Source organism: Xiphias gladius, chromosome 9, assembly GCF_016859285.1.
Source record: "Xiphias gladius isolate SHS-SW01 ecotype Sanya breed wild chromosome 9, ASM1685928v1, whole genome shotgun sequence".
In the NCBI taxonomy this organism is placed as follows: Eukaryota; Metazoa; Chordata; class Actinopteri; order Istiophoriformes; family Xiphiidae; genus Xiphias; species Xiphias gladius.
In genome coordinates, this window is record NC_053408.1 from 10,194,610 (window position 1) to 10,210,575 (window position 15,966).

At 42.9% G+C, this 15,966-nt stretch overlaps 1 protein-coding gene across 16 annotated transcripts in view; it reads left to right on the forward strand.

Moving 5' to 3' along the window:
- tcf7l2 (transcription factor 7 like 2) overlaps window positions 1–15,966 on the forward strand; it is a 91,060-nt gene that overhangs the window by 37,102 nt on the left and 37,992 nt on the right. For 10 of the 16 annotated variants that reach the window (XM_040134694.1, XM_040134695.1, XM_040134700.1 and 7 more), the window contains exon 5: window positions 3,008–3,067. The exons of the other annotated variants lie outside the window; for them this stretch is intronic. In XM_040134694.1, the coding sequence (XP_039990628.1) occupies window positions 3,008–3,067 (60 nt within the window). The remainder of the gene's footprint in view (window positions 1–3,007; window positions 3,068–15,966) is intronic. 16 annotated transcript variants of the gene reach the window in all.

The following is a 15,966-nucleotide window of genomic DNA, read 5'->3' on the forward strand; positions in this document are numbered from 1 at the left end:
AAAGTCCAGTCCTAATGAGGCTAAACCTCATTTCTGAGGTCCTGCTTAAGGGGAAAGGTGTGAATTGACATTAGGTTAAGGTAAGGGTCAGATTTTGGTTTAGGCTGTCCACAGTGAATGGAAGTCAATGCAATGCCCTAACAAGGATAGCTGCACAAACTTGTGTGTGTATGCGCGTGTTAGAGGTAGTGAAGCATGGGCCCTCCCTTGCATGGAGCAAAGGAGGGCACTTTGCTCCAAGTGTATAGTAATTGCTTTGGAGGAAGTGATGGAATCTGGCCATTTTTTTACGGCCTGCTAGACCTCCCACCTGAGCCTTTACAACTCCTGAAATTGCTTAGTTTAATCCCATTTAGTCTCACTTGTTTCGCTCAAGGATGTGTACTGGATATGGGCTGCGTAAAAAGATAGACATGTTTTTGATATTATTATTATTAAACAAAACAAAAAAACAGAACATTACATTTTAGCCAAGCATTCAGAAGACGTGCCACAGTAACTCCGTGGATCCCTATAATGGGTCAGAGGCCTGGATGGGTATGCAACTGCTACTCTAGGTCAGAAAAGACAGAGCCTGGATCACATTCACTCTCCTTGACCGCTTCTCTGTTCATTTGAGAGGAACAAGGATAAAAGGGGCTTCCTGTGGTCTGAATGGGCCATGCACCTGGGCTGGCCAAACAATTGGTCAGGACTCTGGGAGGCCTGGCCTCCTCAGCTATTAACGAGCGACCCCATGGTCAGCAGGCACCACCCACACACTGTCCATAGGCTTTACCTAGAGGGCTTTCTCTATCCTGACTTATACCAACCTTAAACTGCTCTTTCCCTCTTCGTTTCAAGCCCTTTTCCAAATAACCTCTCCCCCCTCCTTTTCTCTTCTTTCTTTGCAAACATCCCTCCATTCACCCTTAACCTTTGCTGCAAAAGAAAGCTCATATCTCACACATTTATTTATTTATTTTAGTGGTCAATTTTGAATCGGGTGATAAAACAGACATTCTCATTTGGTTCTTTTTACTATAAATGGTTTCTCAATTGAATTTCCAAGGAATCCTAGTTTATCATAATATTTACTGATATGGAAATCTTAATTTACATATACTGTGATTTAAGATTTTATCTATATAGCTCAGTTCTTTTTGGCACGTAATCCAAACCTCAGATAGAGAACATTGTGCCTGTCAGCTGTCTCTCGCTGTCTTCTCCAGACAAGACGTTTGTTCAAGAGGTCACGCTTGCATCATCAGCTTGGGCCAGAATCTGAGGCCATCGAGACGTGGCGTCAGACCCGGGAACTGTGACAATGAAAATGAGAGCACCTCAGTCATTGAATCTGTCCAGCAGTCTGGAAGGCCGCTTGTTCCCACAGACAATCCACTGAGTGTTGGCTTAGTCAGCAACAATACCACAACAGGGACTGAAGAGTCCTCACACTCCTTTATGGACTTAAAAATTTTAAAGTAAAGGTACCTGCTGAATTGCTTAAAGGGCCATTACCATGCTAATGGTAAGGGCCAGCGCACTAGAATTCAAAATGTTGAACTTTGCACATTTTTTGTAAAATGTATATATTGAATTTGTGAAGAACATTGTTAAGGATCCTCTCCATTACAACATCTGATTGTAGGAAATGTGAATAGCGGCTTTTTGCATTGTCTCTCTGTGTTTCTGTGTGTGAATAGCTAAGGGCCATTGTCGTCTTTTCTTGCTGTGGTATTTGACCGATATATAACCCCTGTGAACTTAACCTACCCCAGGGAATGTGTGTCTCTATGTTGGAAACGCAAATTTAAAAGGATAATACGTGTGTGTGTGTGTGTGTTAGTGTGTGTGTTAGTGTGTGTGTTAGTGTGTGTGTGTTTCACCAATAACCATAGTGTTCACTGTCTAGCTGTTATGAAAAGTTATCTACCTGGCCCAAGGTTCAAGCACAAGTACAAATAGAACCTAGTGATCTCAGTGCCGAGAAAGCGACCTGCACAGTAGCTTTTACTCACTGGTGCCCTTCAGTAGACTAAAGGCCCTGTTGCTTTTCTCTGCATGTTCTGAGACTTCTACTTGTGTGTTCTTTCTTCCTTAGGAAATCAATATCTCCCATTCCCTATTTTCTTCCACTTTCTTCCTTTCCTGTCCTCTGTCATCTCCAGATATCTGTCAAAGGGATGTGAGATCAGATATTTATTTATTTATTTATGTATTTATTTATTTATTTATTGCTATTAGGGGCAGTAGATACAAGTCTGCTGGGTTAACCTCTGAATGCCTCCCCTCCTCTAAAGAAACTTGTTTTTAAACAGCTAGTAAGACAAGACGAGGCAGTTCTCAATTTCAATGTTAGTGCACACAGTGAAGTGATAAAAATATCAGAAACGACTGTTCTGGGGACCTGTAGTCAGCACACTTTCTTGCTTTCATTTGAAACTCAATTTATAATTGCACTTTTAACTGCTCTAAAATCAAGAAAACATGACTGGTGATTTTACTTACTTCTGTGTGCTGGATCTTGCTGCCTTGGTGGTGACAGCGGATCCCCAGACCAGCTGATTGCTCCTGAACGTCTGTGAAGGTGTGGATGCTAAGGAGGTTAAATGTTCTACTAAAGTGAAATATTGTTTTAACAACCATCCAGCCAGTACCAACAGTCATGTAACCGGTGCAGAGCCAGTGTTCTCCTATTCTCTCTGTGTAAAATTAGTAATAATGGGGCTGAACGTGCACCCAGGAGAAAGCTGAGCCAGCAGAGATGAGGTAGTAGTTTAAATAACTAAAAAGCCAGGGGATGCATTATTTCCTGGGAGAACACGTTGCTTTTGCATAAAACGTGGATTGGCTGGGATTGTGTGCAGATGTGTGTGTGTGTGTGTGTGTGTGTGTGTGTGTGTGCGTGTGCGTGTGTGTGTGTGTTTGTGTGAAGGAAAGAGAGAGAGACAGAGAGAGAGAGAGAATAAGAGATGGAGAGCTGATATAATTGTGTGACTTGGGAACGTCCATCTTTGCCTTTCAGGGGCCCTTCTGCTGGGAATTCCCCGGACAGTCAGATCTGAGCCTTCACCAATTTCATTTGGTGAGAGACCTTTGAATTCCAAAAATATCTTGTTGGATTTTTTTGGTTGATTGGTTGATTCCACACACAAATTAACAACTGATGATTGATGATTTAAACAAAAAAATGAATGAAAAACGTAAATCCTGTTGATGATGAATGATAATCATGCTGTGTTGTGCTTTGTGCTAAATCAGTGCTGCTACTTTGATGCTGATGTGCTTTTTAAGGTCTAAAATGCCAATCCAGGTGATATGATATTTGCGTCAGAGCAATGTTTTGGATGATACATGCCTCGTACATTTGACCGAAGTGCTTACTTACATTTTTAAACACTCAACAAAGACTATTCAGCCTCTTGAGGGATTCATGTTGTTTTTTTGTTCAGCTTTGTTTGGCTTTTAACTAATTTCTCTGTGTTAAGGATTCTGTTTGCCTTCTCTATTTGTCCCATGTGTAACGGGTCTCAGTTTCTGGATCGTTCTGGTTTAATGACAAAATCCTTTTTAGCTTTGGGATTCATTGTCACAAAAATGTTGGATGTATTTGGTTTGAATAAGCTGACAATCCACCAGCAGGAGAAGGGAGTCTTTCTGTTTTGTTTGTATTTCTTTGCACAGCTGTTCTGAAGAGTTCTCTTTATGAACAGCATCTGGGTCTGATTGTTAGAACAGAGAGATAGATGGAGCAATAACATGCAAAGTTTATGTCCCTTGGTTGAAGATCCGGATTAAATATGACCTAACCTTAAAGTTACCTAACACTTCATCGCCTGCTCTGATTCAAAATAGTGGTACAGTCCAGAATCCTTTGTCACTGTGCTGCGACTTTTTAATAAATCTCACAAATACTAGCTGTAATTTAAAGAACCTGGAGCCTAAATGTAAAATTTGTCTTGATTGAGGATTGAGGACATCAGTAAGCCTTGTTTTGGTTTGCTTCAGTTATGCTCTCTGAAGCTAGAAAGAGGCTGGCATTAGGAAGCCCAAAGGGGAACTGATTAATCTCCTCTGAGGCGACCATGGCTCTGTGGATTGCCTACTTGAATTGTTTAACAAAATTGCTTGTTAATTTTGCACACTCTGCAGGGCCTTTGTTGTCAGTAAATAACATGAGTCCTTCAAAAAAAAAAAAAAGAAAGAAAGAAAAAGAAATAAAGAAGGTAAACCATGCTTGATTGTGCAAACAGCAATAATGTGATGGTGGAGTCTTCTAGGATTTAAAACAAAATAAAGAAAAAAAGAAGCAAAAAACAAAAAAACAAAACAAAAACATTCCTCTCCCCATGTCAACATGCTGCCTCCCTCTGCTCCCTCTCTTATACAAGCGCCTTTGCTAGAACTTGTTTGACAAGGTCTGGCAGGATCACTGTTGGGTGTGCCTGTCTGCTTTTCTGTGTGTGTGTGTGTGTGTGTGTGTGTGTGTGTGTGTGTGTGTGTGTGTGTGTGTGTGTGTGTGTCTTACAAACACACCTTTGTCTACACCAGTGTATACGTAGAATCCTTGCACCTAAGGTGTGACTTGAGTTTCAGATGGCAGGTAGTCAGAGCTAGGTCAATTCAGGTTCTAACTTTCATGTGTTTGCATACAATGACGTGAACTAATTTAACCAAGAGATCTGACTTATAGCCTTGCGTGGAGCGAACACTGAGCAAGAAGATCAAAAAATTAAACTCAGCAGGTTTTAGAGAGATGTGGTAATCAGGATTTGGTCATAGTTCATTTGCACAAGGAACTAGGATCAAGGTTCAGAAATTATGTTGATAAATAATGTAATTTGTGATGAACCACTCCTAACAGACTGACAGTCGAGTGCACTCATCTTTGACAAATTTCCCCGGATAGCGCGATCTTTGGGTCCGTTCCTTGGCCAACCTTGTGAGTGACAACAGACTCAGCAGCTCCCTGCGCTACTGTATTAACACTGGAGGCTGTTTCACAGAGAAACTTGTTTTGACAGAACTCCAGGTGTCTTATTGTTGGGGTTGGCATGGTTCAACAGATTTACCAATTAGCAGTGGACTGAGGGCACGGGAAGGGGGGGGTAGAGAAGAGGGGAGGGAGAGAGGGAGGAAACGAAACGTGGGGGGGGCGGTGGTGAGGCGCATTTGGCCACAGTGATGGAATGAGGTTTTGAGTGAGAGGGGAAGGTGAGGAGGGAGGGGAGGGGAGAGGGGGCTGTGACCATACGGAGGCAGGCTGGAGTAAGGCGATCCGTGACCTCGTTTTTTATTCTTTTTCCCATCAGCAGCATGGAAGGAGCTGAGGTTTGAGCTGAGCTACAAAGAGGAGGGGAAGTACGTAGAGAAAGAAGAAGGGGGCAGGAGAGGATCAGAGGAAAAGGGAAAAAAGTGTTAATACATGATACCGTTTTACCTAGCCTTAGCAGAGCTGAATTATTGCAACGTAGGTACCTACTCGATGAAGCATAATTTTGGTAATTTGTGGTGTTTTTCTTATAGATAAACTCCTGGCACTTGATTCTGTTGTTAAGCGTTGCTAACACACATCGGTCTGCAGGAGAGCTGATTTGTTTTTGCTGCAAGTCCCTTTTGGCTTGCTGTTCTCACTCTTGTACGAGGCAGAATTGTGTGGGATTAAACACAATGTTATTACTCTAGCTAACCCTCTTTGTTATTCCTCAGAAATATCTGTTCCTTTTTCCAGGAAGTGTGGAAGTGAACTTTTGAGAATGGGGTGAAGTGATTTAGTAAATATCCCAGGGGTGGCCTCCAGACTTTAGAGTAGTTTTTGGCTTTTGGTTGTTATGACACTGACACGTGCACACACAAGCATTGTAGCATTCATGTACTGTAGGCACATGAGCACCATGGAATCATTACACTTTTAGTCCCAAAAAACGGGGCTGAAAATATAACTATTGAGGGTGTGTTTCCAATATTGTGCATCTTTCATACTGACAGCTTTTCTGAAGTAGAAAAAAGTTTAACTTTTAAGAGGAGCATGCTTTTTTGTGTGTATTTGAGCCAACCGATCACAATAATGAAAAGTCAGGCTTACTTTATATGTAGGAAGCTGTCAGTTTACTACAACGACACCCAGAATAAAACTGTGGAAAGTAGCAGAGAAGTTGAGGGGTAGCAGTTCGTCTGATCTTTTTAGTGTGTGAGCAGTGCGTGGGATGTCTTGTTTGAGTCACTGTTTAATATCAGTAACTTGGACATAGGTAATGTTCATAACAGCCAGTCTTTAGGAGAACAAGTGACCCTGGGTTCTCAGTACAATAGGTGCTTAATGCAGCTCACGATAGCAAGAGCAGTGAGGATGCTTCCTCCTGCTCGATTTTTTTTTTGGCATTTAAGTTCTAAGTCAGGTTTGTGGTCTCCAGGAGACTCTAGTACACTGACATACCATAATAAGGCCTTTAGGAATACACAGTGTTCATGAGAGCCAGAAAGCTTCGGTCAGTCTTCATGAATGGTCCAAACAGTTTTTTTTAGTATCATTGAGCTAGACTGAATTCAGTAGCACTGGGGAAGGTTTCACGATCAGATGCTTTGACACTTTAAGCTTTACATTAATCATGATACAAATTAATGAAACCCTTTACCAGCTCTGACACCCATACCTTGTGGGATATCAGGGGCAGTGCTAAGCTAAATTAAGACATGAGTATTTAAGAATTCAACCATTAGTAGGAGCAACATGCACCCCAAAGATTTTAGAAACACAATCAATAATCAGCAAAGCAATCAAAAATCAAAGTACAAAAGGTGTTTCAAAGATGCACCAAACAAGTTATTGTTGCATCCTTCGTTATAAGCCCCAGATCACAATGTGGACTCGTGAATCTCCGGTTTTGCAATGACTCAGCGTTGAGCGATCCCACAATTGCTACGGCGACTGTCTGTTGTATACATATGTACAAGCAGCTTGTGATGAGAGTGATGGAGACAGCTTTTTGGAAAGGGAGAGAAAAAGAGGGCTAGAGTGGGGAAAGATGGGGGGAATATGAAGCCCCGCCAAATTCCCCAAAGAACAATTTATAGTTATGGATGAATAGACTGTCACAGTCAAATTTGAACTCTGTGGATATGTGTGTGCTGAGGACGGTGGAATGCTGAGTGATTCCAGAGAGCACTTAAGCTGCCTTGAATTCAGTTTTCTGTTCCCACCCATGTTATAACAGGAGAGGGGCTTTTCTTTAGAGTTTGCAGGGGTAAACACTGGATGTCTGCTTTCTGAGTCATTTAGCATCGTCTTCTGTCACCCTTCTCGTATATTCTAAACAGTGTTTTCAGGTTTGTCGGGCCAGCCTGAACGTGACTAACCCCCCAATTTATTTGATTTTGTTCCTCTCGGCAGTTCCAATGAAGACCTATCTGAACTTTTCTTGGATTTGTATGGCTCTGGTTTTGATGTGCATGTTGTTATTTTTTTCTTCTCTGTCTTCCAAGTCTGTGTTGTCGACGGTGTCTGTGTGCCAGGCCCTGCTTTTGTCTCGGCCTGGGGAAGGAATTTGATGCAAGACTTATTTTCCTACCCAGTCAGTTTCTTTGAGCATTTTTCCCCGCTCCTGTTTTTTTCTTTTGTGTTGTTTTGTTTTGCTTTTCTTAATAGTCCTGGAAGTTTGGGACACTTCTTTGAGGCAGGTGAAGCTGCAATTTGACTGCTCTTGCATACCTGTGCAGGTGTGCACATGCTTTCGTATTCATTTATCCAGCCGTTCAAAAAATCTACTCTGATTGAATGGCCTGTTAAAACGTCACTGAAATCAGTCATGTCATAGCAGGAGGCAAGTGTGATGGGGTGAAAAGGATACCTGGATTCCATTAGATTAAGGAGGATCATCACGCTAAAGGTTTTTGATGAAGGGAAAGATGGCTCAGTCTTGACGGTATATGGGCTGTTTTTCATGGGAGAGAAGTCTAAACTATGTGTCAGACCACTTTTTCTCATCAGCGAGACGTGCTATAGACACCCAGCATTGGCCAGACATTGCCTTCGAAAGATGCAGAATTGCATGCTGGGAAAAGAATAAACAAGCCTGTCACCAAAGTTGGGAAGAATCCTTAGTGCAGCACTACTGTCAAAAAGCAGCTTCCATTTCATACATTATTAACATTACCTAAACGCATTATTTGTGTATTTATTCATTCATTTGTCTTGTTAACATCCTCCTGGAGTAAGATAAACAGCGCGGCCAGACTGGCTGTGTGACAGTTGGGTGTGAGATTTGAATAAAAAGCCCAGCAGCGAGATTGGAGCAAGACAGGAGAGGATTCGATGGACACCAGACTTCCTCTCCAGGCTCATTAAGGGACAGTAAGGCAATGATGTCGAATCGGCGCGCACTTTACCGGCCTGCCTTTTTCTTTGAACAGCATCGCCCTCTTATCTGCAACATGCTCTGTTCCTCCATAACAAGACGCTCCCACTCCCATGCACGCACACGCTCTGTCTGTCTCTCTTTCTCATGCACAGTCATTCTGCCTACATACACACTCTTCATACTTATTTAGTTTGTGTAGACAGAAAACTCCTAAGTATGTAGCTTGTCCACAGAATTTTGGCAGCTTTTGTTTCTCCTACGCTATCGAAAAAGCCTGGTACTTGTTTTTTTTTTTTTGTTCTTCTTTTCTGCACAGACATCACAAATGGATATTTTAATTGGAACTTTTGGCACTGTCTCCATCTTGTGTTGGAATGGCAGACAAGTGAGTGGCTGGCGAGGCCGGGGCCGGGCTGATTGGTGTGTAGCGAGGCATGCCTAAATCAACTGGCAGCATGAATAGCTCGCTTGATTCTCACTGGCATTCACTGGAATCCATGACATTTTTTTTTAAACAAGATTCTCTCTTTGGAAAAAGTCTGAGATAACTAACAGGGGAGAGAGAATACCTCTTGCTTCCTTGAAGCATGACTTCCCTTTTGTTTTGTTGGTGCAATTTACTTGCCTTTATGCCAACTCACTTTTTGGTGCTTTTGTAATGTCAGAATGAAATAACTAACCCATGCTATTGCTGTATTCCAGCCATAGATTCATGCACTTTACGACTTCATATATAGGTTTTTAAATGTTATGTGCTTATGATAATGGAAATAATCATGTTACCATAATGAATCATCACAGTACTCTTGATTTAGAATTTATTTATTTTACATTCTACTAAGTCAAAGAAAGTAAGCCTGTTAGAATAAATGAAGAATGCAACCAACAGATGGCATCAGCCCTGAAGATAAGTTTAAAAAATCCACTTTTTGAAGAGACATTCAGTCTTCAGACTGTGTGGGAGAGTTAGTCATGACTCTGTTATGCACCATTGTGATTGGATGTCTTAAGCTGTTGAGAGGGTTTCAAGAAATAGAGATGTCATAGGAGGATCTTCAGTTCAAGCATAAGGACTAAAGCTAATTAATTATACAAATGTGTTTAAATGTGATGTGACGGAGGCAGAAACCTGGGTAAATGTTCAACACATTATTATTTTTATTCTTTTTTTATTTGGTTAATTAGCAAATCTCTTCATTATCCAGTCATATATTAAGAAATCCTAGAAATCTGCCTATTTTTTTTAATCTAAAAGTCATCTGCAATAAGTCTATCAGTAGTTCCACTCTTTGACTGAAACAGTGGCAAAAATGCTTGAGAGATTAAAGCAGTTTACCCATAATTCCAATTTTTGTACAAGGGTACCACTAAATAGGTGATTCATACATGTACCCTTTTGGAATTCGGAGGAAATATCCACTTCCAGAATTCAGGGAATTGAAAGTGAATAGATCACCAACCCCAAATGGCATGTTAGGCTTGACTGCTCTAGGGAAAGCTTACTTTGGCTCCACTACAGCAAGTAATGCAAACCGCATGTTTGAGCTGCACATCTGCATAAGTGCACACCTATTCAAACTGTTGACAGTCCTTTACCTCAAACAGTAAATTTAGGCACGCTCACACCAGCAGCAGAGCGGCTCCAGAGCTGGGTCAGGTTGGAGTCATTGTAATCCTCCTTGACATAATGGAGTCCTTGTGTTTTGCTGGGCTCGTGTGTGTGTGTGTGTGTGTGTGTGTGTGTGTGTGTGTGTGTGTGTGTGTGTGTGTGTGTGTGTGTGTGTGTGTGTGTGTGTGTGTGTGTGTGTGTGTGTGTGTGTGTGTGTGGAAGAAGAGAGAGAATGGAGAAAGATATTGTGTATATGCAGGTGGGGTTGTGTGATCTGTATTCTGTGTGAATGCAAATAAGTGTTTTTGTGAATGTGTGTGTGTGTGTGGCAGTGGGCCTTTCTTTCTGGGCTGGTAGTCAGTGCTGTGTAATTACCTGGCTGTCTGCCACTGAGCCCCACTGGAGCACAGACAGAAGTGGAGCTGTGTCTTACACAACATAACGCCGCAGAGAGAGCCCAGAGTTTGTTCAGCTTGGAGTTTGAACACAACATGGGATCTCTGGAAATGCAGGCGAGGTCGTGGAAGATTTCTAAAGACTTACATATTAAAATTACTTCATTTACATCTATTTTTAGAAAGAAAAACAAAAGGTTAGAAATGTATGTGCACACTCAGGTTTACATATGAGCTTAAAAACTCAAAAATCACTGGGGACATGTGGAGTCAAAAATCCAATTAATTAAATAATTTAATTCAATAATGTTTTCAATTTACTAATATAAAATGGGAAAGCAGCAAATTCTTGCGTTGGAGAGTGAAAAATTAAAAAATGTTTTCTGTTTTTGCTTGGTAAATTACTTAAATAAATAATGGACAATCAAAATTGTTGATCAGTTTTAAGTTGACTAATTGATGTATAGGCGAATCATTGTAATACTAAAGTAAATACCGGGCCACTGGCCAGAAAAGGTTGTGAAATGCTGCACTACGGCTACAGGGTAGAATGCTCTGAACTGACAGACACAGAGGGAAACAGAGCCAGCCAATCAGAAGCCAGGTGAAGCAACAGGACAGATTTATAGCATTGGCATAGAGAACATCTCTCAACTGCTATGTGACTTATTATTGCTTAATCAGTCACTGGGGAACTGATATATGCTCTAATGCAGAGGTTCACCCCACCTGTAAAAGTCAGTGTCCTAGGTGCATGGGCGAGCACATGGCTCACGAGCTGCTCAAGTGCATAATGCGGTGTCAGCTAGCCTCTCCCGCCATTTTAATTGTTATATCTCCTCAGTCTTGATATGAGCAAAAAGGGAGGTTTCGGCAGAACCAAGCACATCAAAGGCTACCTCCCTTAGTCTTACAAGTTGCCTGTCTCTTTGGAGGAACCCAGGCTTCGGAGAGCCGGCAAAGGGGATTGGAGAGGCGTTGCGGATTCCCGGCTGAAATGAGTTTGATGGGCTAATTGTAGCCCCCAGTGGACACAGGCACACATCACAGAGGGCCGGCAGAGCGGGGAGCAGAAGCTGTGGATGAGGAGCTGCAGTGGCTTGAAAATAGTCCTGCTAGCTCTTCCCCTCCATCTCTGAATCTTTGCACATGGCTCCCTCTCGTCTTTGATTCCAATATCCTGTCTTGAGTATATGGATGTTAGGAATATTCCAGGCATGTATCACTCTTCTTCTGCGCTGTTCCCTCATTCATTTTGCTGCACATCCACAGATTTTCTTTTCCTCAGCTCTGTAAACCTGGCAACTCCCTTGAGTAGTCCTGCCCTTCTTTGTGTTTTCTCTCAAGCCTTCCCACTTTGACATTCTCCATCGGATTTGACACTTTCTCCAGGCGATTGCGCACATTAATGATGCAAGCACATCGGCAAGCCTGGATGAGAGCGCTTGTTGGTCACCACATTTAATAAGCCTTCTGACCGCACAGAATCAGAGACTGAACCATAACACAATGCCCAACAAAGCAATGTAATGCACAGACAAACACACACAACAACATTACCAACTGGCTCGACTGTAGTAGTGATCAAAAAGGCTCTCTGCAGCTTTGAACAGTTCTCCTTTTTCCCCATCTGCATCAAAAAGAAATCAATAGCCGAAACTTTTGAGTGTATGTATCAGTTTTTCCTCCCATTGCATCCCCCTCCCCACCGCCAGTTTGGCAGTTGTACATTATGCCACAAGAGTAAAACGCAGTTAAAAGGAGAGAGGCACAAGGAGATGACACCAACAAGGAAGCGGCTCGTGTTGGGTAGGGCCCTGGTTGGGAGAAAATCAATGGGAGGGAACACTTCCATACGTGGAAATGGCACAATGGGAGGGAGGGGAGGGAGTAAAGATTTTTTTTTTTTAACTGAAAAATGATGCATTTGTTTTACCCAGGGAGAGAAAAAACAAAGACGAGGAGAGAGAAAAAAAACACTCTTCTGAACATCTTTTGAAAAAAAGCTAGTTCTTTGGTGAGGTTGAGTTGTGTGGTTAAGGTTTGTTTTATCCAACTGTGCGGAGCGTGTGTAGCTGTCTTTCAGGTCTCTTTTTTGTTTAGGCGCAGAAAGACTACTCATGGCATGTTCAAGGGCACTCAGTGGACACGGATGCCCTGCAGGAGGCGGAATTATGAATACAACATGAGTAAACAGACACCTACATATACTATTAAAATAGTAAGCTTGGTACTTGGAAAGAGACCATTCTCAGTAGTAATTTGAGCCGGGCCGTAGCAGTTCGACCTTACTCTTCTGAGGGTCATTGATAAAGACTTGTGAAAAATGAGCTCTAATTTGCCTGATTGTGAAATGACTTTCACATTGGCAGTAATGTATTCCTGTGTGCATTCCTCTAATACAACCCTTTTAGTATTCAGTTGAGTGATAAAGGATTTTTTTACACAACAGCTGTGAACAAAGAATACAATAGCACACAAACTCGAAACACAATTCCAAGCCTGAGCCTTGAATGGCATTCAGACTTCACTGTGACTGAGCGAACCCATTCAGCGGGAGTACGCGGCGGTTGGAGAGATGGTATCAAGTTGCCTGCAGATGGAGGTCAGTGTGACTGGCACAGTTGGCACCTTGGCACAGCAGCAGTGTGCTGCAGCACTTAGCTCCGCAAAGGATGCGTCGATTGAAGGGAGGACTGGGGAGCGAAGCGTTCTTCTCACTTCTCCTTTTTTTTTTTTTTTTATTGTCTGTGCTTCCTGTTTTGAAAGCCATTAAGGAGCAAATTTCCTCACAGCGAGAGGGGAGATGAAAAGGCCCGGTCTTTTGAAACATGTCCAAGCACAAATGTGAAAAAGAGGGGGAATGATAGCTATCTGTAAACATCTTTGTCGAGGGGTCGACGGAAAAGGAATTGTGAGGGGGAAAATGATACATTCATTTGCGTTCTTTTTTTTTTTTTTTGATTTGCTGATGAAAGAGATGCTGCAGTTTTTGTTCCAAGCCAGCTGTAATGCTCTATTCACAACCACACTAATATATCGGGGCTGGCTCACATAACTACACAGCCACCACCCCCTAACCCCCTTCCGAAAATGCTTTGTGACATCTGCATCCACACATGTCTGCATTCACTGTAGCCAGTGAGTATTTATAGACGAGTTGGGTTTGTCATCCATTGATCTCTTCAGGTTCTGTGATCACAAAACTGTACTTTAAAGTAGCTTTTATGTGGCACCATAAATGCAATTTCTATGTACTTGAACTGAGAGTACCTGAGGTTACCTGCTGAACCTAACCTGGTTTTGAAGACCTGATCAGGCCCTTGGTAATTTTTTGTTTCTAAGTCCAATACTGGTAACACCAGATAGTCATTTGTCTAACAGTCACAGCTGTCATTTCTGTTTAATATCTGTTTTGTTGGCATACAGTATATGTACACCAGTTTCCTCTCTGTGGTGCTTGCCTAGTTTCTAAAGACCAGCAGTATCTTGGTGCTGCAGACTCTCCTCCTCCCTCTCCTCTTCCTTCTCACTCCTCTACCCCTCACTGCCCCCGGGCCTGGCCAGTCTGTGGCTCTTAATAAAACCGACAGGCTCTAATTGGGCTTAATTGCACCCTTTGGGCGTCGTCAAAAGGAGTGTTGCTAAACAAACTGCAGGGTCTGCAAGCAGGCCAGCCAATCTACAGCAGCACATCAGCCGCCGAGCTCATACCTGCATATGTGCGCACAACTTGTCAAAGCTGTTGTACATACAGCATGCGTGATTGTATGATAGCGCATTAGGAATGTGCACGAGTAAGCATCAAATTTAATTACGTGGGTGTATGTGCAGTGAGGTTGGAGGGATGTAGCAAACCATTCATTACTCACAGTGAGCCAACTGAACAAGAGCTCACAAGTCTGAGAATCTTATGCATTCAAGCAGGCAGCATCACCTGACTGTGAACCTCTTGGCGCTCTCTGCCGCTAAATCGACACTGACAGTAAAACAGAGTACGTCTCTGTCTTTGAGGAAGTGTCTACATCTCCACGTGTCAGAAAAGCCTTTTAAATCCCCACTATTATGAAAACCGCTACCAAATAAATCCCCACCTGGCTTTCAGCGGTATAAGCAAAAAGATGAAGCAGTGCTCTACACTCCAGTAGCTCCACCTCCTGGCTAACGGACAGGGGCGACCATGATACTGGCTCCCATTCGAACATGGTCTAATTCAGAGAGGTGGGGCGCTCACCACATGGGCCATTGCTGGGTCACTGAGCACAATCGATGGAGAGCTCCAGATGTGATTGAGTCATTGAAATGGCAAAGCCTAACCTCTCTCTCTCTCTCTCTGTCTGTGTGTGTGTGTGTGTGTGTGTGTGTGTGTGTGTGTGTGTGTGTGTGTGTGTGTGTGTGTGTGTGTGTGTGTGTGTGTGTGTGTGTGTGTGTGTGTGTGTGTGTGTGTGTGTGTGTGTGTGTGTGTGTGTGTGTGTGTGTGTGTGTGTCTTTGAGGCAGTGGTGACCCCTAAGGCTGCGACCCGCAAGCAAAAAGGAGAGATAATCATATTGAGCACAACACTGTGCTAAAATTCTCCTGGCCATTTGTTACCCCTTCTACCCTTTGAGTTGTTTACTCATTACAGCCTTTCACAGCTTGTTAGTCATCCTGAAAAGTTCTGGAACTCCACTATGTTTTGAAAGCATACGGCTTGATACAAAAAAAATGCCACAAACAGGATCGTTTCTATTGTGTGCAAATGGCTGGCGCGTTATGCCAGGAGAGACACAGGGAACGAGGAATCCACTGCGTTCTTGTCCAGAGCTTAAAAGTCATGTAATGATGCAGTGGCTGAGCTGGAGGCCCCATAAAGACTGAAAGGGCCTCATTTCAGTGGCCTGCTGCTGCTCCAGTGCCTGACTAGGAGACTTTAGGAAAAGAGACAGAGCACATACTGTAATTAAGATATACGGCCCAGGGTGGACTGAATATATAGACTGAAAATATAGAGGAGCAGACCAGTCGGCCTCAATCACAGACTGTGGTTAAGTGTTTGGCTGCAGACGGTGCCCAGACCTGTGCAAGTGTGTGTATCTGTGTGTGTGTCTGTCAGCAGTCTGAGCAGCATGCTATAAAAGGCTGGTGAGTCGAGCCATAGCCTCTCTGTGTGTTGGGGTCACAGTGAGCCAAACTATTTGTGCGTGTATGTGAACACGTACACACACTCGATGTGGGTATTCTATGTGTTTGTTTGTGTGTGTGTTTGAAGGATGCAGCTCCGAAACCCTGACCCAAAGCTCTTTCCCCATCCCGTCTCTCCGTATTCATCCCTGTCATAAGATATAATCCTGCTGTCTAGGGCAATAGTGTGTATCTGAGAGGAAACATCCTCCTGTTCCTTGACTTTGTGCCCAGTGTACAAACACACACACACACACACACACACACACACTTTGCTGCTCACACCTCAGTTGTTTCAGTGCTTTGTCACTCTCTAATGTTAACTATCCATCAATGGTAGGGGCGTTGCTCTTGGAAATGAAGATGGATTGAATTAGTGTTGGGTGTGCTGGCTGCTGCGTTGTGGTGGCAACCCGTAATTACACTGTCAGGACCATTGAGCCCCCCCTTCGATGAGATGCT